Source organism: Vigna angularis, chromosome 10 (assembly GCF_016808095.1).
Source record: "Vigna angularis cultivar LongXiaoDou No.4 chromosome 10, ASM1680809v1, whole genome shotgun sequence".
Taxonomy (NCBI): Eukaryota; Viridiplantae; Streptophyta; class Magnoliopsida; order Fabales; family Fabaceae; genus Vigna; species Vigna angularis.
This window is the reverse complement of record NC_068979.1, coordinates 1227564-1252880: the sequence shown is the minus strand read 5'-3', so window position 1 is coordinate 1252880 and position 25317 is coordinate 1227564. Positions and strand designations below refer to the sequence as shown.

General features: G+C 31.5%; 3 protein-coding genes and 1 non-coding gene across 6 annotated transcripts; 1 reads left to right on the top strand and 3 right to left on the bottom strand.

Annotated features, from left to right (window-relative positions):
- Positions 1-127: 127 nt before the first annotated feature.
- LOC108320890 (uncharacterized) lies at positions 128-11152 on the bottom strand. Of its 2 annotated transcripts, none has more exons than XM_052869362.1 (18): positions 10649-11152; positions 9531-9589; positions 9320-9451; positions 8502-8642; positions 7957-8013; positions 7426-7520; positions 6984-7116; positions 6234-6407; positions 5472-5662; positions 5234-5300; positions 3449-3582; positions 2919-2985; positions 2754-2816; positions 2428-2669; positions 2218-2344; positions 1870-1962; positions 861-1046; positions 128-648 (listed from the first exon to the last, which is right to left on the bottom strand). In XM_052869362.1, the coding sequence occupies exons 1-18, from the start codon at positions 10968-10970 to the stop codon at positions 361-363; spliced, it is 2571 nt and encodes an 856-aa protein (XP_052725322.1). In that variant the 5' UTR covers positions 10971-11152; the 3' UTR covers positions 128-360. The 2 variants fall into 2 exon arrangements, with proteins under 2 accessions (XP_052725322.1, XP_052725323.1); XM_052869363.1 differs by having other exon boundaries at positions 9320-9455; positions 10649-10730.
- A 4331-nt stretch (positions 11153-15483) lies between these two features.
- Positions 15484-18228, top strand: LOC108320828 (hypothetical protein At1g04090). Of its 2 annotated transcripts, none has more exons than XM_017552374.2 (2): positions 15484-15957; positions 16326-18228. In XM_017552374.2, the coding sequence occupies exons 1-2, from the start codon at positions 15744-15746 to the stop codon at positions 17906-17908; spliced, it is 1797 nt and encodes a 598-aa protein (XP_017407863.1). In that variant the 5' UTR covers positions 15484-15743; the 3' UTR covers positions 17909-18228. The 2 variants fall into 2 exon arrangements, with proteins under 2 accessions (XP_017407863.1, XP_017407862.1); XM_017552373.2 differs by having other exon boundaries at positions 15485-15957; positions 16320-18228.
- A 175-nt stretch (positions 18229-18403) lies between these two features.
- On the bottom strand, positions 18404-18477 carry TRNAT-AGU (transfer RNA threonine (anticodon AGU)). The gene has a single exon. It is a non-coding gene; the product is annotated as a tRNA-Thr (tRNA).
- A 989-nt stretch (positions 18478-19466) lies between these two features.
- LOC108320935 (uncharacterized) lies at positions 19467-23975 on the bottom strand. The gene is made up of 7 exons (XM_017552535.2): positions 23691-23975; positions 23503-23593; positions 21669-21784; positions 21431-21490; positions 21281-21346; positions 19808-20004; positions 19467-19722 (listed from the first exon to the last, which is right to left on the bottom strand). Exons 1-6 carry the CDS (start codon positions 23745-23747, stop codon positions 19813-19815), a joined length of 582 nt encoding a protein of 193 aa, XP_017408024.1. The 5' UTR covers positions 23748-23975; the 3' UTR covers positions 19467-19722; positions 19808-19812.
- Positions 23976-25317: the final 1342 nt, after the last annotated feature.

The following is a 25317-nucleotide window of genomic DNA, read 5'->3' as shown; positions in this document are numbered from 1 at the left end:
GCCCATCTTTACCAAGGATTTTTGACACAATCACTGTAGCTTCGTAGAATTTTAAAATGCTGTGGTTTATTGCTTAGTTCCTAATACCGTGAATAACCATAGTTCCAAAAATAGGAATAACCACATATACAACCAAAATAATAATAAAAAATGTAATTGTATGATGCACATGTGGTTATCAAACATATTCTTGGAATCTAGTCTAAAGCACCACATTTGAATTTTTAAGAGTTATTCCACCGAGAAATCCCATCTCCCCAAATAAAATAAAATGAGAAAATAAAAATTATTTCTATCCCATCCACTTTAAACACACTCGACCCATAAAGAATTATTTACATTTTTCAAAGAAAGAATAATTTAAATTCTTACTTCAACTACATCTCCATCTTTGAGTTTTGTGTTAGGCAGTACTAACTGTCCATTAATCAAAACCAGCTTTCCTTCCAAACCAACTCTTTGAGCAGCATCAGTAGCAGTGCTTCCAGCTTTTAACCTCAAAATTTCACCATGAGGCCAACAAATAATTACCACTTCCCCAAGAGAACCGTGAAGATCATAAAACTTTGAGTCGTATTTTGTTTGCTTGACACTTACTTCAGAGCGCAATTGCTCTTCCCAGGAAAGCATTGTTCTCAAAAGCTTCACCTAAAGGATGAATTACATACACAATCACCGAAACATTCATCTACATTCACAAATCTACTGGAATGAATAGCAGGGTGAAAATAAAATATAAACTTTTCAAGAAAATAATTGCATTTATATAATTTGATTGGCAATGAAAACAAAGGAAAGCAAACAAAAGAAATCTCCATTTGCACAATCTGTGTAAGAGAGGTAAGATGGTTGCCAAATACCTTGTTATTGATGCCGGCTTCAGCAGAAGCTGATGCAACCAAGTCAAATTTTGAGTGAGATGTTATCCAGTTAACTTGTCTGCCCTCAAACACGGCCGCCACAACAGCCCAATATTCAGATTCTTCTTGCTCAGTAAAATTGATAACTTGGATGAAAGTTGGGAGTAGTCTCCCAAATTGGTCTTGCTGCGAATGATGCAAATAATAATATAAAATTCTTCAGTACAGCAGTCTGCGTTTGCAAACCCACTGTAGTTCTAAGAAAATCAGTAATGAAAGAAATCAACATTACATAAATATATTGTTTTTTCTACATCTTCAATATAAAAAAGTTTTACATTCTCATGTAATCATGTGCAACAACTTCACTAAATCAGTTTCCTCACAATGCAAAGTAAATTCTAGATTATGATCAAAATTTTGAAAACAATTATTTTATCCATCACGTGGCATTCGAAACATCAGAGACTAAATATCATATTTATCTTTAACACTAGAAATACGATAAAGAATGACATAAATGATGAAAAATTAAAAAATGTGACCGATTAATATGGATACAGAGAAATAACAAAATATAATCAGAACGGTAACTATTATTTATGTTCCGGAATATAATGCTAGTTGTATAATTCATTTGCTTTTAATATTTTTCTGCACTACCTGAGGACATAATGTTTCCGAAAAGTATCCGTTCCTTATGTTTTATCGAGCATTTTTAACACAGGAGAATGAGCTCTAACACAAATTTGCTGGATTACTGAGCACCTTCAAATATTGACTCCGCAAAAGGCTGTCCAAAATGACTATAGTTTCTCTATAGTAATTTCGACACCACAGATATATTTACAGCTCATGTTGGAGATTATGGACTATAACACGGCCAGTACGCAAATAATGGGTTTTCATATCCAAAACAATTTTGGTGTATATCACTCACTGTGTCAATTGCTGATAAACCAAAATAAGATAAATTGTAGTGTTCATTGATACTCTTAGAAAAACATACCTTATGATACATTCCATCTCGACATAGTATGTACTTCTCTAGACAAGTACACCAATCCCCATGTCCTGGTTCAAACCACCATTCATCAGATACCTGGAGCATATCAATAGTAAGCAAGTTGACCCAGGTAATTTAAAACTAAAAATACTATAAAAACGACAAAATTACACAACAGCAGGATCTGGTCATGGAGGGAGCAATACAGCATGTAGTAAGCCAGTCAATAAGCTTAACTGTCACACATAGTGATCCATCTTCTCAGAAGGTGTTACTAGTCAATGCGTCCTTTTGATAAACCATTCATCATGAGCCATCGCTTAATTAAAAATGTTAATTTAAGTATCAAACCTTTTTAAATAGTCGTGCATAGGCTTCCCATCGCTTGACATGGAAAGATCTTCTGTCAGCAACTGCTTCAGAAGCAGCTAGTCCAAAGCTCACAGCAACAAGTAATTCTCTTTCATCATTTTCTACACTGAAGAGATAATGAACACGGGTGACTAACAATATGGATAGCTTTTTATAATTTAACATCCGTTTGAAATGAAAGTTATGCACCTGATGATAACAGCAGCAAGTAAGTGACTTCCTTCTACTCTGAGGACTGGATGTCCAGCCTTGAATGACTTATATTTACTTAATAAAATATCTGCAGAATTTCCTCCCTCTAAATCTTTGGAGAAATAGGAGGATGCTTCTGTTTCAGGTTCATCCATTTTGTCTATGGACAAAAATGGATTTCCAGTTTCCTTGTAAAGCCAATGTGCGGCAAGTCCATGTTCAGCACACTCATGCATCCTCTATCATGCAACATGATAAATTAAAATATGAAGAACTAAAATACAAACAAGTAACTCTATAGCATATGCGAAATAGTTTAGCACCTGTGTTCTTATTTGTACTTCTAAAGGTGAGCTGTCAGGACCTTGAACTGCAGTGTGCAAGGACTGCAATATTAACAGGTTAATACAATCATGAGCACAATTCTCACAATTAAAAGAAAAACATCATTCAGTTTAGTTTATGAAAAATTAACATGAAAGCCTAACCTGATAGCCACTAGGCTTTGGATTAATAATGTAGTCATCAAATTCACCATCTATTGGAGTCCAAAGCCTGTATAATAAAAGATAAAATATACACATCAGTTAGAGCCATTTTCAAGGGACAATGGGGTTGATGGATTAAAAAAGATCCATAAGATTTATACTTCTAGCCATTTACTCTTAAGAACAAAGACAATAAGCACACAAGTTCATACCCACCTCACAGATAGTCCAAAATAACTGAAAAGGAAAAAATGATGGAAATGTAGAAGAGATTAATTTAGTTGATGTGTTTTTCATGGTTTTATCTCTAGGAGAATATTTATCCTCCTCTGCTTCTTTGCTCCATTATTACTTCTATTATGGATTTCTTTCCTAGTTAAGCAAAAAATATACATATAAAAAGCCTACCAACATGTTGCGTGTAAAGAAGGTCAAAATAACTTTATGCCTATCTTTATACAGTGATTGCATTTAACGACTTATGTATAGGTTGTTAATTAAAATAGTATGATATTCGATCATTTTCTTACCTGTGTACAATGTCAAGAAGACTATAGCAACATTGAACTGCAGAACCATGTAAAGTCCCATTCTTGTCTCCCACAACTACTCTTAATGCACGTGCATCATATACCTTATCAATACTTGTATCCTTTCGTTTCATCTACACAAGACACAGTACAATCATGACTTTTACCATTCAATTAGCTATTACCAAGTGATCTCAACAAAATTTAAGATCACTAGTGCAATCATTCCACACTAGGAAAGAAAAACATTCAACGCTTGTGGCATACTATAAAAGGAATGACGACGAATGTATTAGCATTAAAATAAAATGAATATTGAAACTCGGCATTAGAAACCTCAGCAAATTCATTTCCATACACTTGTATGGCTTCCATTTATTTCATTGTCTATTTATACTTGAGACAATATTTGAAAAGATGGTCCAAGGAATAAAATTGTTCTTGAAACTAGAGATCTTCCCAAACCCATGGGAACCTCATATAACCAACCTACCTCCGACAACCCAAACTTGGGAATATGGATTCCTAACTTATCCTTATAACAAAAATACTTCTGCACTTACCCTTTTATCCAAGATGTTACTTTATTTGAACAAGGTACACCACTATGTGAGGGGATTTCAATCATCAAATGCTATTCATTCTTATGCACAAGCAAAACTCCTTGTTCGCTTAGGTATAAAGTGTATTTGCTAGCACCCCGTATAATCATCATTGGTGTAGAAAGCAAATGTAAGTGTGGCTCTTGGTATGTTTAGTATAGAAAATGAGATGATTTTGTAAACTATATTCCCTTCTGTTTGGTTGGGTAGAGGTACAAAGAAAGATAAAAATATGAAATAAAAAAAGACATAAATGTCCCTAATAAAAAACTCAAATAGAAAAAATTATAAGTATTTTGGTCTTCTTGTTTGATGACCAACTTTCAATTCTCCATTCTTCCCACATTTGGATGAATCAGGAATTAATATGGACCACCACAGTTTTTTTTTTCCTTCACCGTTAATTAAGCTTCAAATAAAGGAAGAAATAAAGGAAGACTGTATAGAGGGGAATGAGATAGAGTGGTGTATAAGCGATTACATCCTAATAATGAGATAACATACTATAAGGATAACATCCTGACAAACACGGTGAGGAAAATGATTATGAATAAATGTTCAAATAGTTTCTATAAGATGTTTGTTTTTGGGTCGGCTGCTCTATTTTGTTGAGGGGTATGAGAATAAGAAATTTGATGAAGAATACCATTTCATGTCATGAACTATTGGAATTGGTGAGACAAATTCTCACCCTACGAAAAACATGTACAAATATACCAAATTGTGTTTTTGATTTCATTAAAACGGTTTTGAAATAACACTTTTGATTGATTCTGCATTAACTAAATAAGTACATCAAGAATAATCATTAATAAAGATAACAAAATATTTAAAACTGGAAGGATTCCAAATATCAAAGTGAACTAAAGAAAAAGGAGATGAGACATTTTTATTAAGATTATCAAGATGTAAATGTGTTTTTCTAACTGAAATGATTCACAACTCAAACTAGACAAAATTTCCTCTAATAATAAAGATATGGTATGCTAATAAATAAAAATGTTCTTAATACATACATAATCTATATATTCTTGGTTATATAAAACATGCTCCTTGTTTCTACAATTATAACGCTAACCATACATATGATGCCTCAATTCTATACAATTGCACACTGGGTATAGCAAAATTACATATGGACTTGTATTTTTATTTCAAAGGTAAAACATGAATTTGTCAATACCTTGCTGTATAAACTATACAGGCTTTTTAACCGGCTGGATAAGGTGATTTCCATTCCCGGAACATAACTGCAAATACAGACAGAATCCTTTAAGGACTATAAAATCATTTATACCATGAAACAGTAGTCACCAATAGATAGTGCTTCATAAAACACAAAAATATGGTTCACCATTCTTTTGCCATGTACGATATTAAAATGTAAAAGTGGTAAATGACAATGGTAAACAAGAACATACGAAGCTGATATAATCATTTCTCGCTCAAGTGCTTCCTCACAAATTACCAATGATGCCAAAGCTAACCCAGCATCTTGTACAACCTTTGGTTTTGTGCATGTCCCAAGATTACTCCCAATACTGTTGAGATAATTAGCCCTTTTTCTCCTATCCAACAATATATCAAATGGTACTACAGCTTCCAAAAGATCCTGAAAAGTAAAATTAAAAACAAAGCGATGCAATTACAATAAAAATAAAGCGATGCAATTCACTTCATATAGCCACCTTACAGTTATCTTCAGGAATTTTATGTAACTATAGTATACTTTGAATAAAATATATTTGATAATAAGGACCAAAAGAAAGCTTTACAGGCTTCTTCTAACTTGAAATATACTTTTTTTATTGAGCTACATACGGGGTGTTAAGAACAACTGAAGGTAACAATACTTCATAGTTCACATGCTTTTCAGCCTCACTTCCTCTCCTCGTTCATTTTTCTCTATAATAATAGTAGAAAACAATTGGAACTTGTAAAATAACAGAAATATATATAAGCAAACAGTATAATCATTGAATTATTTTTACTCTTTCATATTTCATGGCCAAGGCAAAACTACCATTTTTGTGTAGATTGTTACAGTGGCAATAAGCACCGGCACAACCAGAAAGCAACCACAAAGGAAAGCATACAACAAAATTTAGTCAAATCTCATGATCATACATACAACACAAACAAGTAGAATGAAGGAATCAATCCTTGCAATTAAAAACTATTACCTTCATACTCACATCCCCATTGAATGTCAAGGATCCGTTGTAGAAAGAAGTTGAATTGTTCTCATTCAAATGTATCAAATTGCCTTTTACAGAGAATCTTCTCAGGTTTCCTGTTCTGCTAGTAGGACTCCACATGGAAGCCAGATCAGCTCGCATCTTTTGAAATATTTGAGGCTGGTATTGAGGAACAAATACAAACATAGGCATGCCAATGTCAATAAATTATAATAGGGAACTAGTCTTGATAATGCTTGTTAGAATATTTACCCTAATTATCATGATTATATTGTGTCTAGAGTTACCCTATTTATCATGATTATATTGTGTCTAGAGTTACCCTATTTATCATGATTATATTGTGTCTAGAGTTACCCTATTTATCATGATTATATTGTGTCTAGAGTTACCCTATTTATCATGATTATATTGTGTCTAGAGTTACCCTATTTATCATGATTATATTGTGTCTAGAATTACCTATCTATCATGTATTCTTGTATCAATTTATTTTTATAAATAGAAGATTATGAGAGAGATCAATTAAGCCCTCAAGAATTATTTTACAGTTTTAATCTCGTGTATGCTAATATTTTGTTGTTTACCTTAAAACATGAGTTTGGGTTCAATTTAATCATATAAAACTGGTTTATAAGGTAAAAGTTGTTCCTCACTCATATGTGTGTCTACAACATTACATTAATATAATTGAGCACTCTCAAAGCAAAAGAAACATATTTACTAATAGAAGACCTGTAGAACAGCAAAGCATAAATCTTCCAGTTCAGCTTTCAAGGCCCACAGTCCCAATCTTGAAGCAAGTGAACACCAAATGATTAAGGTCTCCTCAGCAACAGCTTGAGCTTTTTGCAATGGTAGAGCATGACTGAAAAGAGAGATAGTGTCACACAATAAAAATGACCTATGAAACATAACTTATAATCCTTTTAGCAAAAAAAGTCAAAAGGCCCCATGTGCCTTAAGTTTGCTGGTTGAAGACAACTACTATCGCAGGGAAGTAAAAACTCACTACTAAAAACCATGAAGAATTGAGAAGGCTATAATATTAAAATAAATTTTATTTCATCTTCAAATAATAATAGATCTGAAATAAAGGGCCAAAAAAGGGAAAATAAAAAAGATCAACAATAATTGAGTATAAAAGAAAACAAGGTAAGATGCCCAGAGTAAGTACATTGTTCTCATGTTGTGAAGGCGATCTGCAAGCTTGATGAGCACAACACGTGGATCATCAACCATTCCCAAAAGCATTACTCGTAAATTACTTGCCTAACAGATTTTGAATGTAACATATCAAAAAAGTATGCTGCTGATTCCACCACCCACTACCACGTTTTACAAATTTCAGAATGCATATAGTTTCAGTATTGTCTAGACCAACTACCAAATGCATTACATTGATAGATAAAAAAGATTGTTGTATTGGCCTGTATTTTGGAACCTTAGTTGTGTAAAGTGAAACGGATTATGCACAAAATTGGCCAACCTTAAGCTTCTATAGGAATAAGTATTAAATATATATTACAAAGAAAGATGATGATATGATACATTTTTCTCTTCACAATTAATCCTTGTATTGTTTAAAAACCATCTCAGGCATCCATTGTTTTCAGCATATTTTGATATTGATGATTAACATGATACCAAAGTAAACTTGAAAGTCTCAGGGGCTAATTGATGCACACGTCAAAGGCAGATTATGTACCTCTTCTTGGCCAAGCACACCCTGGTTTACACTTACCCTCCTATGTCTGCGTAATAGCTGCAAAAGATAATGCAGTTATTCCTTATGGTAATAAAGGAAAACAGAAACAGTCTCCAGATTTGTTAGGAGAATTGAGCTTCTAATCCACAAATACAATGAAATAGAAGAATATGCCACTAAACTCTTTCGGTATTAGACCATACATCTGCATTAGTTATGAGATAGGTGTTAGAGATTAAGATTTCTAAAAACTTGAGATATTAGGTGCATTGAAAATGGTTTACAGTTTCATAGTAACTTGCAATGAAATTTGTTTCTATTACGAAAAATGGAGCAGCTGATAGAGACATTAATACCATGTCCAAGACCAATACGAGCCAAAAGCTTTAGAATCAGTTTGTCAGATGAACGCATAAGAAGACTTCTATATCTATATTTCAATCAAGTTGTGTAAATTGAATTCTAAAATCTAGCAAGATAACTATTATGTGCCTTCCACCTTCTTCAAGATACAAAACAATTAAAAGAGACATTCTTTATGGTACCTGATTAATATAGCTTAACCTTGAAACACTAGCTACCAACTTGACCACATCATCCCCAAACTCTGCCTGAATGTCCTGCAGACTTTGGCTAGTGTCGTCAACCACATCATGTAAAATCCCAGCCACGACAGTGTCAACAGCCTGAAATAGAGTATTACTATCTCAAACAAAGGAACAATTGAATAGAAACATGTTTTCAACCTGCACTGCATTAAGCTGAAAAAATGCAAACGATAACAGTAACATAAATGTTAATGCAGTTCAAAAGTAGTAAAGATTCAGTTTAGCTGTCTCAGTGATATCATAGGCTAAATCTGATAAAAAGAAAATCAATATTTTCAAATAGCTTTTCAAACAATCAAGAAATTGAGATGTGCAGCCCCAGAAAAAATTATATCATTCATTATCCATAGTTTAAATATCAATACTAAAAATTATGGATAAATAAGATAAATGATATTGATATGTATCATTGTAATTAATAATACTTCGTCAACTTTAGTGTTCCACTAATATGTTTCTTCAGAATTGTTGTAACATCATAAAAGAAGACCATCCACAGCATGCTCATTGAAATTTATGGTGTATTAAAAACATATATGTTCTAATTAATGAGAATGTCATTATATGCTTGGTTAAATGATGATGGCATCATGATCAAATTTATCAAATTACAGTTGGATGTGCCAATTTAGTTGTTCCATAATGGTATGGGTTCTCCGTATACGTTGATGATGAAGGGGCATTGAGGAGGAAAGGTAAAATAAATACCAAAACAAATCTAGTCACTAGTACTAGCTGTTCATTGGAGTTCATACTCGTTTACCACTTGATGGAACCAATGCAGCCAAAATTCTTCCTGTGTGGATACAATGTGTTAAATAAGGGTCTCCAGTCTTCCGCATTTGTCCACGGTGTGCTTTTCTTGCAAATGCTATAGCCTTCTGTACCTGCCTTCACACATAAGGTGTTTTAATGATGTAACGAGATAACATATAAGTCAATACAACCCCAATGCAGATAGTAAACCTTTGCATCGTTAAATATTGGGAAACCAGTAACATCTACTCCATCCAGCGTCACTGTACCTGCATGTAAAAATTTAGGTAATAAGAAACCTTATGAATAGACCCCAACCCTATCATGTGGTGACAGAAGCGGCAACAGAAACTTTATGTGGCATGCAAAGAGGTATGAATTGCATATTTCAGCACTATTTAGTGACATGCCTTGATGCTCCCCCTCAAGCATTTCAGTTATGATATGACACTTAAAAACATATATAGGATATGATAAATGTGGACTACATATGTACAAGTATAATAAAAAATCTAAAAACATAATAAATATATAATTGTAATTTCAAATTAATAATATGATTCCCATACATTAGTAATGTGGAGATGCCATGTTGAGTAGGAATAAGGCAAGATTATAATATATAAACATGTCAATCTTTCTTACAAGATTTTATGAAATTGAGTTAGACATAAACCTACTTACTAAAATAGTATCAAAGTCATTTCAGATTCTATAGTAGTCAAGGTTTTTGAGACAATTATGCTACCGTTATTAGGCTCCTAGTGTAATAGAGTATTGTATTATAGATTTCACATTGACTAAAAATAAAATTACATTATAATATAAAAACTAATAACATTATAATTGTGACTCTTTGCCCTCAGAAATCACTTCATAATTTCTAAAAAACTATTGATCTTATTCCTTTCTTAAACTTCAACAATGAAGGGGATTAGTTTCCGTTTTTGGTTCATCCGAGAACAGTGCTTCTATATTTCTATCATATACATGTTTCTGTGTCTCGAATGTAATCTGCAATACTATATTTTCATAACCTGTTTAAAGATTTGGATATGTTTGAAGTACAGTCAGAATTGAATACACGAAGCAAATATAAGTATCCGCGCACGTGCTTCATATGATACTATCTACAGCAAAATTCTTCAATCCGCAAATTCGTGAAATTAAACAATCATAAGCGCTAAAGCGACTCTTTAATTTGGCGTCACAAATCATGTCAGCATATTAGCACCTATCATATTCAAACACAATTGTGCAGGAGAATTTAAAAATAAAATAAAGAGAGGAAAGCAGCAGCAGAAAAGAAGAATAAGAAGATGCGCAACCTGGTTGCTCCTGCAGTTTTGGCCATAGGAAATCGACCTTAGTGGAAAGACAAGCGCCAGAGGCAATTGCCACGGCGGTGACCGCAACCTGTGTGATGGCTGAAGAAACGGCGCTATGGACGGAGGCAGCTTTGGCAGCGGCGGCGATTACGTTATCGGAAGTAAGAACAGGAGAGAGAGACGTCGGAACAGCGATTTGGTCAAGCAAACATCGAAATCTGGAACGGTGAGGTTTGAAGGATCGGAATCTGTGAAGAAACGGAGATTTGTTCTGAGCTGCTAACATTTTGGAGCGTTGGCATGAGAGCACGCTCATAATCATAGTTGTTTAATAGCGAAGTAAATAGTGATGATGGAAGAGACGGTTATTTTACCGGGAAAATGGTGCGAGAGAGAAAATGAGTGGTTGAAAAGGGGAAAAGGGAATCTATGGCTGACGGTTGCTGATTTTCTCATTGAAATCTCGTTTTGTATTTTAGTGCAACGCATCTCTTCTTCACCACTTGGTTTACAACAGTTCGTATTCCAGAGGATAAACTAGCGAGTGCCAATGACCATCCTAAAACAAATTTATTTTATTTTATTTTTATTGGATTAATATATTTAATTTAATTTTAAAAATAGAAAATAAGTAAAGAAGATAATCACTGTAGTTTTACAGTGCGCTTTTTTTTACATCATTGTCATATTGATTATTAGTAATAAATTTTCACTAATTACATAAAATTAATATATTTATTATACAATATAATATGTAATTAAATAACATTATATTCTAAATTTTAATTATGATATCTTTCTTCTTTTTTCTATAAGATAATACTTCCAAGTAAAATCTATCAAACCGTGTTAATAACACAGTTAAAGAAAATAATAAATTAAACATAACACTATTGTAATTAGTTAAATTTTTATGCAAAACTCTCTCTCTCTCTCTCTCTATATATATATATATATATATAATGTAGAATTTTGAGTTTAATCCCGTTCTTTGAATTAATTTTGTCATGAATAAATGTAGTTAAAAAATTACATTAAAGACTTGTTAATATAACAAATAACATTCTTGGGTGTAAGTTCATTTGCTACAGTTGATTCATTCATTAACTTTTGAACGTATATAATAGTATTGTTTGTCATATTAACATATTTTTAATTAACACTGTAATAAGCGAATCAATTTGGCCTACCACTTATTAATTTAATTATTAGTTAATATTTTTTTATTATATTGTTGATGGGATAAAAAAATGTTTGAAGAAAAACAAATATTATATATTCAAGACTATAATATTATAGATGAATAAATGATACAAAAATTATCAATCTTAAAAACTTATTTGTTGCCTTTAGTGTTTGTTTTTTTATTACGTTTGGATTGTATGATATTTTTTTTTTATTTTGAATTGTCTTTGAAATTTAACATCATTTTAGAGTGAAAATTATTTAAATTTAAATTTAAAAGAATTTTAATTTTTTATTTAAAAAAAACTTATAATTAAGTGAGTCAATGAATTAACCCGTTTAACCCATCAATTCGTGGTGGACCGAGTCGGGTCGAATCGGATTACCCTTTTAACAACTCTAATTTTTATTTATAAAAACCACATTTATTTATTAATAAATTTTAAGATAAAAATATTAAATGAGTAAAAATATTCTACAAATTATATATATATATATATATATATATATATTTAAATTGTTATTTTATTTTCTTATAATTTTATATGTTCATTAACTTATTTTCTATTTGTTTTATAATTTAAATAATTCTATCATATTTAAATGTTTATAATATCATTTAAATATTTACAATATCAATATAAGCAATTATGTATGATTAACTTACAATACCTAAGGTAGAAACATACTCATTAATTTTTTTAATAATTTTTACTATTTTATCTTTTTAACTTATTAACTTTTATCAAGAATTGAATTTCATTCATTTTAAATTATTTTTATTTAATTTTTTTATGAATAAATAAATATGATTTTTATGATTAAACGAATTAATTATTTGCTCAAATGACAACCGACATTACCATGTGTTTCGGTATAATTGTTGGGACCGAGACGCAAACCTGATCAACGACGTCTTCACCTTCTCACAATGCAGTTATCCTTATATCTTCCAGTTGTACAGGGCTCTTCGGAGAGAATGGAGTGGTTACCTGCGAAGCGACTCTGACACTCAAGTTAGAAAAAGGGAATGATCGAACCCTTTGGTTCAATAATCAAATTAATCTTTTTTCTCTTTTTTTTCAATTATCAAAACGTACATATTTCCTTTAGGTTTTTCGTATTTAACCTAGAAGTAAAATGAATCGTTTACCTAAAAATCCGGTTAGTTGGATAATCCAGTCACCTGATCGTGATCCTCGTCTTTGATATTTGGTTGGCTAGTTCCGCAACTTGCGCTTTCATAGTTATACATTTGTAACCGCTTCTTCCTTAGTTTATCCGGGTTAATTGACCCAGTCTGAATAAAGCTGACCGAGTGTTTGTTGACTCTTAGCTTGACTGGGTTAATTTGACCCATGCGGGTTCCTTGTTTTAAGTAACGGACGATCGCTATTAAGACGATCGATACTAGGGGCGAGCGACATTGACGAGCGTATGGCATTGACGAGCGTATGGCATGACGATTGTCTCGCTGACATTATCTTACGATATCACAATCGTTTTGTCTAGGAGGTTGACGATCGTTCGGTAGCGATCGTTTGACTATTCGTTAATACCTAGCCTGTTTACTATTACTAGCTGTCCGGATAAAGGCGATCAGTCAGTGGTTTGGTTTATTGTTGACAACCGCTCGACTCCAGATATTCTACCATACACCATGTATGTGATATACGATCATGTTAACACATGGATGCATAACGTCATTTATTACATCAACAAGTTTTAATAATATCGTTTAATCATAAGACTAAATTTATTTATTAATAAAATATACTGATAAAAATAATTTAAAATTTGATATAGATTTCACATCAAAATTTAAAAAATTAGAAACATATATAACTCGTTAATAATGGATAAATTTATGATGCAATTCACAAAATTAAAATAATGTAGTTAAAATAGTTTATATATTAATTTGTAGATGTTTTTCTATTATTTCTTTGAGTTTTTTTTTTTAATTTATGAATTAATCACTCTCATGTTTTATATATTTTTTCTCTTAATAGTTTTTTCGGAAAAGACCTCTGGAATAATCGTTATTCATGAAAATTAATTTAAATAAAGTGATTTGGGAGGATATTGATTTTAAAAATATCCTGAAAATAAATTTTAAGCGAATGGTAGTATGAAAAAAGAAATTTAGTATTTTTTATTTATCGTACGTTTTCGTAATATATATATGTACATATATATATATATATAATATATTTTCCCTAAATCTGTAAAACTACAAATTAGTTTGTAAACATTATAATTTAATAACAAAACAGTCCATAATTTAATTTTAAATTAATTTTTAATAAAAATAATTGTACAAAACTTGACAATTCAACTTAAAAGAAAGAAAAACTAAATATCTAAAGATATTGTACTATTTTAAACAAAAAAAATTAACAAGTATGCATGTATATATATATATATATGTGTGTGTGTCTGAATGTGATGGAAAAAAGTAGTGTATCAGCATCTAGCCATGTATGAGCTTAGAATGTGGAAGAAAACAAGCCACGTGACCGTCTTTTTCATACAACTCGAGAGGGTTCATTTAGTGTTTATTATATTTAAAAATTCAATTTAAATACGTCTTATTTTATAAGAACCGACTGATGATATAAATATTTCATATTATTATTTAATTAAATTATTATACTGAAAAACTATTTACTCAAGAAACAAGGTCTGAGTAATTGGTAAGTTAAACATTGTTTACAGTAACAATACGTTAAATACTTTTTAAATTATACAAAATTTAATTTTTATATAAATGTTTATTAAATTTATACTTTTATTAAATATTTTTCATCATTTTTAAAATATTTCTAAATATATTATTAGATTTATATTTATTTTTTTATAAATATAAAAAAAATTAGAATTAATTTAAAAATAATAAATAATTTAAAATATATCATTATTATTATATATTTGTATTTTATATGTAGAATACTTCATTAATTAGAGCTGTGTATTGTATGCACGTGTTAATAAGTCTTTAACCGTGTTAGCTCTTATTTTTATCCCTGTATTATCGGGGAATGTTTCTGTTATCTCCTAAATCTTAAAGAATAATTAAACGTAAACTATTTTAGCAAGTTAATTAGTTTTCTTCATATTTGATTTATTATATTATTATCTTTAATAGTTAGTTTGAATTTTTTTGCCGACATAACATATTTTGTTTTTTTATTTTCCAAAGTAACACACAATTAATATTTATCGAGTAGTATGATTTTTGAACATGTCAAAATTTGATTTTCAGCTTAAATTTTCGTTAATTTAATTGAATTGTATTTCAGAATTCAAATTTTGAAATGAGCTTTTATGATTTTAGTCAACATATATTCTGAAATTTGGTTTTCGAACAGTCTGTCGAGTTCTCACTTAATCTAAAATCACAAAAAACCAAATCAAAATTCAGTTGTCTAAAAAATTAAATCAAAACTTGACTGTCCATAAACTAAATTTCAAAATATATCTCGATTGAAATTACAAAAACTCATTTCAAAATTTGACTTTCTAAAACTCAAATTTTCAATTATAACTCGATTAAATTCACGAAAATTCAAATAATTCAAATAAGAATTTGGTTAGTTAAATAAAATGTTGTATTATTTAAGATACGTATAATTCAACGGAAGGAAAGACACGTATACTGGAATTTGGGACAAAAGAAAACAGGAAAAAGGTTGGAGAATGAAAGATGGCGAAGAGAAGAATCAATGATTAAGAAAGAAATAACACGCAAGATGGTATGAGTGACTGGGAACATGTTCTTCTTTCTCTGCATATTCTGTGGAAGAGAGAGAGAGAGAGAGAGAGAGTGGCAGAGAGGGTGTCCCACAAATTGATCTGCCTCTTCAAGGAAAATGACTGATCAAAACCCTGACTTTTTAAGCAATTGATAATGATGGATTCTGCGGGATCTAATCTGAACATGAATACAAAGCAGCGATTGTTGAGGTTTTTGCTCTATTTGGTGTATCTGTTTCAGCAACTGTTGCATCTCCTTCAAATGTTTCTCTTCAAATTCAACTGCTTTCGGAGACGAATGAACAACACTCTCATCACTCTCCCCCAAGCCTTTTCACTTTCCTCTCCGCTTCCCCAATGGCCTCAAGGTTATTATTCCCCAACGCACCCTTCATTAATTTTTAACTCTAAACTTGTTATTTCATATATTTTCATTCATATGTTTTTAGTTATACCATTTATATATATATTTTATGAAATTGAGTGCCTATGATATATTTTGCAGTCAAAACTTGGATGAAGTTTGTAAAGTGATTTCAGTGTTGTACTATGAACTTTTTCATGGACTATGTGATAAACTTCTATTCTAATTAGAGAATAATACATAAAAGAAGGCACTGTATAATATATGTATGTAAATAAAAACTATACAAAGATAAGATTTGTCATGTTTTAGTTACTTGTGTCTCTCGATCAGTGATTAATCCGTGCTGTGATTTTGTGTATCTAGTCACAGGACAAGATTTTGCTTCTGGGATTGTAAACCTTGGTGAAATAGAAGTGCGCAAGGTCACTACGTTTGAGTTTGTTTGGAACAGCAACATGGGAAAGTCTGTTGCATTCTATAAGCCTGTGGGAATACCAGATGGGTTCCATATCCTTGGTCATTATTGTCAGCCAAGCGACAAGCCGTTATGGGGTTTTGTGCTTGTTGTTAGGGAAGTGGAAACTGGCTCATCTGAAAGAAGCAACCGTGACAAGTTCCCAGCTTTGAAGAATCCCCTTGATTATATGTTGGTATGGTGTTCCAATGCAGGAAGAAGGGAATTGACAATAGGTTCTGCATACTTTTGGATGCCTCAGCCTCCTGAAGGTTACTGTGCCCTTGGCTACTTGGTTACTAACAGGCCTGACAAACCCAATTTGGATGAAATGATTTGTGTTCGTGCTGACCTTACTAGTAGGTGTCAACCTTACAGGCTGTTGCTTGATGCTACTTCTGTGAATCCTGAGTTTCCATTTCAGGTGTGGAGTCTAAGACCTTGTGAGCGTGGCATGCTGGGAAAAGGAGTTTCAGTGGGGACTTTTTTCTGCACAAGTTGTTGGAACAAGGGAGAAGAGCTACCTATTGTGTGCTTAAAGAACTTGAATCCTATGCTACCTGCAATGCCACGCCTCCACCAAATACATGCACTTATACAGCACTATGGTCCTACTGTTTTCTTTCATCCTGAGGAAGTTTACTTGCCTTCTTCTGTTGATTGGTTTTTCAATAACGGAGCCTTGTTGTACAGAAAGGGCGTGTGTACAGGAGAGGCCATTGATGCAGCTGGCTCAAATTTACCAGGTGGGGGAACAAATGATGGGGAGTTTTGGATAGATTTGCCGAGTGATGATAGAAGGGAATTTGTCAAATATGGGGACTTGAATAGTGCTAAGCTTTATGTTCATGTGAAGCCTGCTCTTGGTGGAACTTTTACTGATATTGCTATGTGGGTGTTTTGCCCTTTCAATGGACCCTCCACTCTGAAAATTGGAATGACAAGTAGGGCTTTTAGCAGGGTTGGAGAGCATGTTTGTGACTGGGAGCATTTTACACTTCGTATATGCAACTTCTCTGGAGAGTTGTGGAGTATATATTACTCACAGCACAGTGGTGGCATATGGGTGGATGCCTATGAACTGGAGTATATTAATGGAAATAAAGCTATTGTCTACGCATCAAAAAATGGACATGCAAGTTACCCCCACCCTGGAACATATATCCAAGGGTCTTCAAAATTAGGGGTTGGTATTAGGAATGATGCTGCTCGTAGTAATTTGTACGTGGATTCCAGTGTTCAGTACGAGATTGTTGCAGCTGAGTATCTAGGAGATGCTGTCACAGAGCCTCAGTGGTTGCAGTTTATGAGACAGTGGGGTCCTAAAATTGTTTATGATTCAAAAACTGAGGTAGATAAGATGATAAACACCCTTCCTGGGAGGCTACGAAATCCATTTGGTTATCTGATTAGAAAGCTTCCAGTGGAGCTGTATGGTCAGGAAGGTCCTACAGGGCCAAAGGAGAAAAATAACTGGATAGGAGATGAAAGATGGTGAACTTATATGAAGCTCAATATATACATGAAACCAATTGGTCACATCGGCTAAGTTATTTTTTTCTGGGCCAGAATGTTGTAACTATATGTTGTTGTACATTCATATATATAGTGAGAGAGGTTATATACTTGTGCTATAGTTTTGGGAGGAACTTCTGTTATTATTATTGGATTTGGAGAGGATAGAAAGTTGAAAATTAGGATTTCTTGTCTGGGCTTGTGTTTTATGAGAGTTGTACTGAAAATGTCTGATATCCTCCGGTGATATGTTTATCAATACCAAAAAATTGTTTGGCATGACTGTGGATGATTCAATGAAAATTACTTGTGTTTCGTGCATGCCAAATAAAAATGGATAAATAAATAATTAAGTCCAGACTAAAATATTGCTTACTAAAAATAGATTGTATCCGATTTCAAGACCACTGCCTGGAATTATTTCAGTATATAACAGTCAAATTAGTGAAAAAAATAGCATAAATTATACGGTGAAAAATGCTCTCGTTGAGAGTCGAACTCAAGACCTCCCGCTTACTAAACGGGTGCTCTAACCAACTGAGCTACGAGAGCTGCTCACTTTTGAAAGTAAACAACTTTACTTATATAAAATAACATTTTTGAAAGTTGATTTTTTATAATCAATCTTTGTTCAATTTAAGGACAATATTGTTTATGTATTTGTTAACTGTTAGTCGTATCTAACTTTGGCCTTCGACAATTATCCTATAATTGTGATACATAAAATTCACTATTTCTAAATGATTTTGAATTTGATTTGAACAAATGATTATAAAAAAAATTCATTATTTCTGAATTTTATCTCTCATTGTTAACACTGATTATATCATTAAATCCGTCTTTTCTCCATTTTCAAGGCATTTAACGCACCAAAGAAGGAAATATTTGGCATCAATAAAAATGTGTTCCATCTAATTAGAGAACGAAAGTATAGGTTTATTTTATAGAGATATAAAGACAAAATATTCTCGTTTTTATTACATGTCTTTATTTGAAACCTTTATATATATATATATTCTTATATACATATATTCTCTTTAACTTTCTACACAGTCAAGCAATTTTCATCTTTATGAAGCAAACTACAAAAAATGATCTTAATTTCTAATCTTTTATTTATTTTTCTTTATTTTCTTGATAAAGTAAAAAAAAACTTTCCTAATAATTATCATTTAGAAGTCAAGTTCGACATGGCTTCAATTAGTCATAAAAAATTGCAAAATCAGTACAAGTATTATATCTTAACCTTTCAAAAGCAGAACAATCTGAAGCAGACCATGAAACTAATGTTTTACAATCTCAGTAAATATTTGCATAAGAACGTAAATGGTAGGAAAATCGAATAAATAGCATACCATTAGATAATTTCACAAGCTTAATATTTTAGATCATCTGTTGATATTTTAACTAATCCTTGATTTATTAGGGATGAAGATTTAACTCACTTCAGAGAATCCAAATCTTAATACGTCAATGACAACAGTTTTCAGCCACACAACAAAGGGAAAAAAAGGGAAGGATTAGGGTAAATCATGCGAAAATGAACCAAACCACAAACAGGGGCATCTATATGACAATAGAATTCGTGAGATTCAAATTAGTTTTCATTCGACAGGCTCAAACTTCTATACACTGTGCAAAGTCTTCTCTAAGCACCTTCAAAGTCAAAGCATCTATCTCCTTCATCATGAATAGACAGAGGTAACCTAATGCAGCCCAAAAAATTTGATTACTTTTTTACAACATTCTTGAATGAAACTGATCCTACATGTTGCTCGATGGCAAAGGCTAATATACCTGCAGTATGCAATACCCATGATGATGGAATGGTAAAAAGGAAGGTAACTTATTTATGAACATTGAACAGATAGATAGTTCAAACCTAGATTAGAAGGACGAGGCTCCTATTGAAGAGAACCCAGCAGCTTTTCTTTCCTTCAGAGTTGAAGCCAACCAGTCCAGGCCTTCATAAAGGCCATCTCCTTTAAGTGCACATGTGCCTTGTATGTGCCATTTTCTATTCTTTAGATCAAAGAGACCTAGGCCTTCACATACTTCCATTGGCGTCATAGCTCCTCTCTACAAAAGAGAAAAAAAAATTATTAAGGCAAAACTCACTGTTTGACCAGAATACTTTGTTCAAGAATAGAAGTCTGCTATTTTACAGGATATCAAAGATTAATAATTTTATATAGCATATAATAACCACAGAGAACAAAACAATTCCAACATTTCAGCTTTCCCACCTTCTTGGTCTAGATTTCTAGCAAAAACATTTTATCAATACCACAAGTTAATTTCAGCCATCAACTTGGTACATATCTAGCAAGATATTTTCAACCCGTTTATACCCCCCATCAAACAATCAATCTGAGCAAGGTTAAACACAAGCCTGAAATTGGCACGAATTGCAGCATTATCCCCTCCTAATAGCGGAAGAAGTAAAAACATATATTACTCCACATAATATAGCAAAAAGATGAGTTGAATTTTAGACCAAGATGAAACTACAGTTGTTAGTGATTTTTTTTATGGTCGGGCAGGCTATCTGGCGTATGGATAGCTCTAAGACCAAACGCTATACTTCTGGTTATCTTTAGAGCTGTTGTATTATGTGTCTACCTGATCCAGTTCTACCATTTGCTGAAATTTAATCACGAGGAACAGGACCAGCAGGGACCATACTTTCTAACCATCTTCGCAAAAAGGCCCTAATATCTCACCCCAAAAGTTATGAGCACAACCGACTTACATGCTCTTATTTGAGGAGTGTTATAAGTACAAAAATAAGGCACAAATATTTCTAATCAGGAATATATAAATTATATATGAATTATTAGGAACATTTTTACTTATTCCCGTATCATATCCTTATTAATAGAGGATGTTAAATTTCCTCTATTTATTGTATTAGTTTCATTTTCTCAATATAAATAAAACACTTGTACTGCCTCAAAACCATATGGTTTCAATTTAATGTCTCTCTATATCCTAAAGTTTAACACCCGAAAAGCTTTATTATATTCACCTAGTGGGATAGGACTTTTTTTGTTGTTGTTATTGCTGTTCTACACAAGATTTAAGATAGCAGTAATAACATTTCAAAAACCTCCTAACTAATATCAAGTGATTGTAATTGTTTCAATGAATTGATTAATGCAAAACTTAACAGAAATATGTATCAGTACATTTTAAACAAACTAAAATAGTAGAAATTCTGATATCCTCTTGGTGTATTCAGTAAACAATGTCAACCAATTACAAGTTTTCGCCACTGTATGATCTCCAGTCATAGAGATAACCTTAATGTCAGGACGTGCAACTAAAAACAAGTAAAAGGGTAACAAAGAAATACCAGGTCCTGCTTGTTGGCAAACACCAAGATGACACTATTGAGCATAAATGGGTCATTTATGATTGTCTGCAAGTAATCCATGAATCAATTCAAAGTTTGATCAGAATGACATACGAAGACACTTATGAAAGTGAAATTTCACTTTATCACCTGAAATTCCTGCTTTGCTCTACCAATTCTCTCACGGTCCAGACTATCAACAACATAGATCTGTATAAATGAATACATCAACAAAAGTATCAACCTTGCCACCATATGCCCATATAAACCTTTCTTTCCAGACTTACTGGAATGATTAATGATGTTGAAAGAAGGAATTTTTCACAAAACAACCAGCTTAACATAACTCTACTTTCACTGAGATAAAAGCATGAAAATTAATCCTCACCAGGCCATCTGTGTTGTTAAAATAGTGCCTCCAAAGCGGCCTTAGTTTCTCTTGTCCCCCAACATCCCAAACTGTGAAAATAACATTCTTATACTGAACTTTCTCCACATTGAAACCTGCAAGACAATATAAATTATAAACCTAGAGAAACAATATATAGATCTATTTGCTAGCTGCAATTAAACAAGCCATGTCAATACCATACAGACATTTAGCAACTGTCACTAACAAACTATCAAACATGCCAATCTTCAGAGTTTGACAAAAACTATTAGTATGCAACTATTGGAATCATGAACCACTAGAGCTAGAAAATTTATACAAAGTAAATATTGAGCAGAGACAGAAGGAAGGTTAGAAGAGTGATTGTTGACAATAACTGCCAGAGTATGTCAACTCTTCATACCTGCAATTTAAATCAAATTTGTTGGAAAGTTGCATTAAATTATCACCTCTAGCCTACGGTAGTTGAAGCCTGTTTGGGGGCTGTCTTAAATAAAATTTAAAGGGTGAATATAACTAAAATAGAATATAGAAGTAGGGTACTAACCTTGTAAGATGTTTAGTAGGGTTAAATTAGACTCTAAATTTAATGTCTAAGTAAATTTTTTGGACAACTTCAAGAGAACAGATAAGGGCTTTTTCAAGTTTAGTGGAGCAATCGAAGATCCCAAATCCAGTGTTATGGAAACCAGTCTAGTTATTGACCCGGTTGAGATACTAGGTTAATGGTCGGACCTTTGGGTCACTTGATTAACTCGATTGACCCAGTCTACAATAAAAAATAAAAAATAAAAATATAATATACATGTCTAACATAATTTGACAAATCCTACCCGCATTTAAATTTTTATTATAATAAAGTATTAATGCATTAAATATCGAATAAAGCTCAAGATAATGTGATCTCATAGTTTAAATTTCAAAATATCATCATAGTAAAGCAATTATCCAAAATAAAGTTCTTAATAATAACATAAATCCATAAATAAAAGTAAACAACAGAACTCCATAAATAAGTTTAAAGGGAAATTACATACATACACTCACACATATATAGCAAAAATAAAAATAAAAATAAAAAGATAAACTTGGACCAGGTCACCAGGTTTAGCAATCATATAGAATTTACATTAGCTCTCAGTGGAGACGTGAGTCTGCTGCTTCAATCAAAGGAAGAATCAGATTTTCAGAAAGATTCCATATTGCAGATAATTTTGCCCCATATTAAAACTATCCATTCTTATTAATTAATCAGCAAAGTCCTTTTTATTTCATGAATTTTTTTTTTCACTTTAAGGATATCGGCAATAGAATATTTTCATTGACAGCACTTTTATAATCACGCTGTCATTGATAAAAAATAAGTTTATTATTTCAATCTCAACCAATACTTGCAAAACTAACTCCTAACAAAATATTAAAGTGGACAGCAATTTGTGAGTTTTACCGTGTCAGAAAAGAAAAAACCACAGCAATTTATTTCCAGCTCCAACTTTTGTTCCACTAAATTAATTGAAACTCCAAACATGGTTGCATGCACTTCACTTGTACCCATTGCAAGTAGATATTTTTTCCTGACAATCAAGAGGGGAAATCCTCTTTTATCCCAACAAACTTATTCTTACAAAACGTGGCTTTACTGTTAAAAAGTTTCGCCAGTCAACACAAAGTCAAGGGAGCAAATATACAACTCTGCTAAAACTCAAATTTACGCAATCAAAGCACAAAAACAAAGCAGATAACCAAGCAAGAAAGATTTAAGGAAGAACAAATATGCGTTGGGATCTAACAAATAAAAAAATATAAAATTAGAACTAATCAATCCACCCACCAATTGTAGGAACAGTGGATAAAACTTCTCCAATGTGAAGCTTGTAAAGTATGGTTGTTTTGCCAGCAGCATCAAGACCAAGCATAACAACCTGAACAACCAGATCATCGAAACAACAAATAATTGAGTTCAGAAATTAACATCTAACAAACACAAAAGAATAAACAAGTAGGGTTGTTAGAAATTACCCTCATGTCGGTGTTGCCGAAGAAGGTGTCGAAGAGCTTCCGAAAAGCTTGACCCATGCCGGTGCTTGTATGTGAGTATCTATCAGATTGCGAAAGCTACGAGATTTCAATTTGGGTTTTGATCGATTTTGCAAATTGAGCTGAGAATGAAAGAGAGTTTCTGTCAACTCTGAACAATCAAACCAATTTTTCTGCCTTTGGCTTTTTCCTTCCTTCCAAGAATTTTCTCCCTATGTAAGCACCAACTAACAACCCAAACTCATTTTGAATTGGCATTGAAATTGAAATTTGAAACAAAACAATGCACCACACTATTTTGTTTATATTTTAAAGTAAAAAATATTTTCATGAATTGTAATAACATTCATTATTAATTATACCATATAAACAAAAAGTTTTTTTTTATTGAGTTGTTACATGTATACTTACTTTTAGTGTTCTTATGGTATACTTGTATTATAATATCAAGCAATATTATGGTAATTTATTCTATAATAAATAATAATAACATAAAAAATAAAGTACAATTTATATAGGATAAAAAAAATTAAATAGCATGTTTAAAATTAATATTATTATTTAACAATTGACCTTTACAAATAGATCCGTCAATTTTAATAGTTAGTATTGGCATGGGTTTCCAATTTTATTTTATGATAATAAAAAATAAAAGATATTACTAAACTATAAAAACTATATTTATAAAAGGTAATTATGAAAGAAATAATTATTTTAATTTTATCATACACAAATTCTTTATTTGAAATAGTTAATTGAACTAAAACACAGTTACCAAATTTAAACATAAAATAACAAAATATTAAGAATAAAAGTGATAATAAAATAAAATGAATTAAAAAAATAAATTTGTTTTTTCAAGAAAGTAAGTTTTTTGTGATAAAATTTCTATTGTTTTTTTTCCCTTTCCTTTCTCTTCTATTTCTTTCTTCTTTTCTCACTGAATTCCTTTCTTCTCACTTTATTAATTTATCTCTGTTCGTTTTCTTTTCTTTCTTCTTTGTTTATAATTTTCAATTATTAAGTACTTCTATCTCTAATTATTAAATACTTAAATTTTTGACAAAATGAAACTAAAATAAAAAATTAACTTGTATGTGTTGTATTGTTTTAATTATGTAAATATGTTATAATCATGTAAATATGTTATAATATTTTAATTACAATTCCAAACCTTTACAAAATTAAGTTTATATTATTAATTACGATAAAGTATGTAACATGTAAAGTTAATAATCATCTTAATTATTAGAAACATTAATTGACTAATTAAACATATAAAATATTTATATGATTAAGTGTGTTTCATACACACACAGTTATATATATATATATATATATATATATATATATATATATATATATATATATATATATATATATATATATATATATATAGAGAGAGAGAGAGAGAGAAAGAGATATCCATATAATATGTGAATTTGGATGTGTATGATGAGAAATACATAAATAAGTATTTATGTATTTAATATAAGGGTCCATTAAACAAAAATAAGATTATTTAAAAATAAGATATCTGATTGGGATATGTTAAAATGGTTTTACATCTAATTTAATATAGATCACCATATCCCAATAAACTGAAATC

Bases quoted from the DNA above. Each gene is read 5' to 3' on its own strand.
- LOC108320828 (XM_017552373.2), top strand. From the start codon at position 15,744: ATGATGGATTCTGCGGGATCTAATCTGAACATGAATACAAAGCAGCGA. The intron at 15,958-16,319 runs GTTATTATTCCC...TTGTGTATCTAG, and splicing joins GCTTCCCCAATGGCCTCAAG to TCACAGGACAAGATTTTGCT.
- LOC108320935 (XM_017552535.2), bottom strand. From the start codon at position 23,747: ATGGGTCAAGCTTTTCGGAAGCTCTTCGACACCTTCTTCGGCAACACC. The intron at 21,785-23,502 runs GTGGGTGGATTG...ATTGTCTTGCAG, and splicing joins ATCCACTGTTCCTACAATTG to GTTTCAATGTGGAGAAAGTT. The intron at 21,347-21,430 runs GTGATAAAGTGA...GATTACTTGCAG, and splicing joins GAGCAAAGCAGGAATTTCAG to ACAATCATAAATGACCCATT.
- LOC108320890 (XM_052869362.1), bottom strand. From the start codon at position 10,970: ATGATTATGAGCGTGCTCTCATGCCAACGCTCCAAAATGTTAGCAGCT. The intron at 2,670-2,753 runs GTGCTAAACTAT...GTTGCATGATAG, and splicing joins AAGTACAAATAAGAACACAG to AGGATGCATGAGTGTGCTGA. The intron at 1,963-2,217 runs GTTTGATACTTA...GATATGCTCCAG, and splicing joins ATGCACGACTATTTAAAAAG to GTATCTGATGAATGGTGGTT.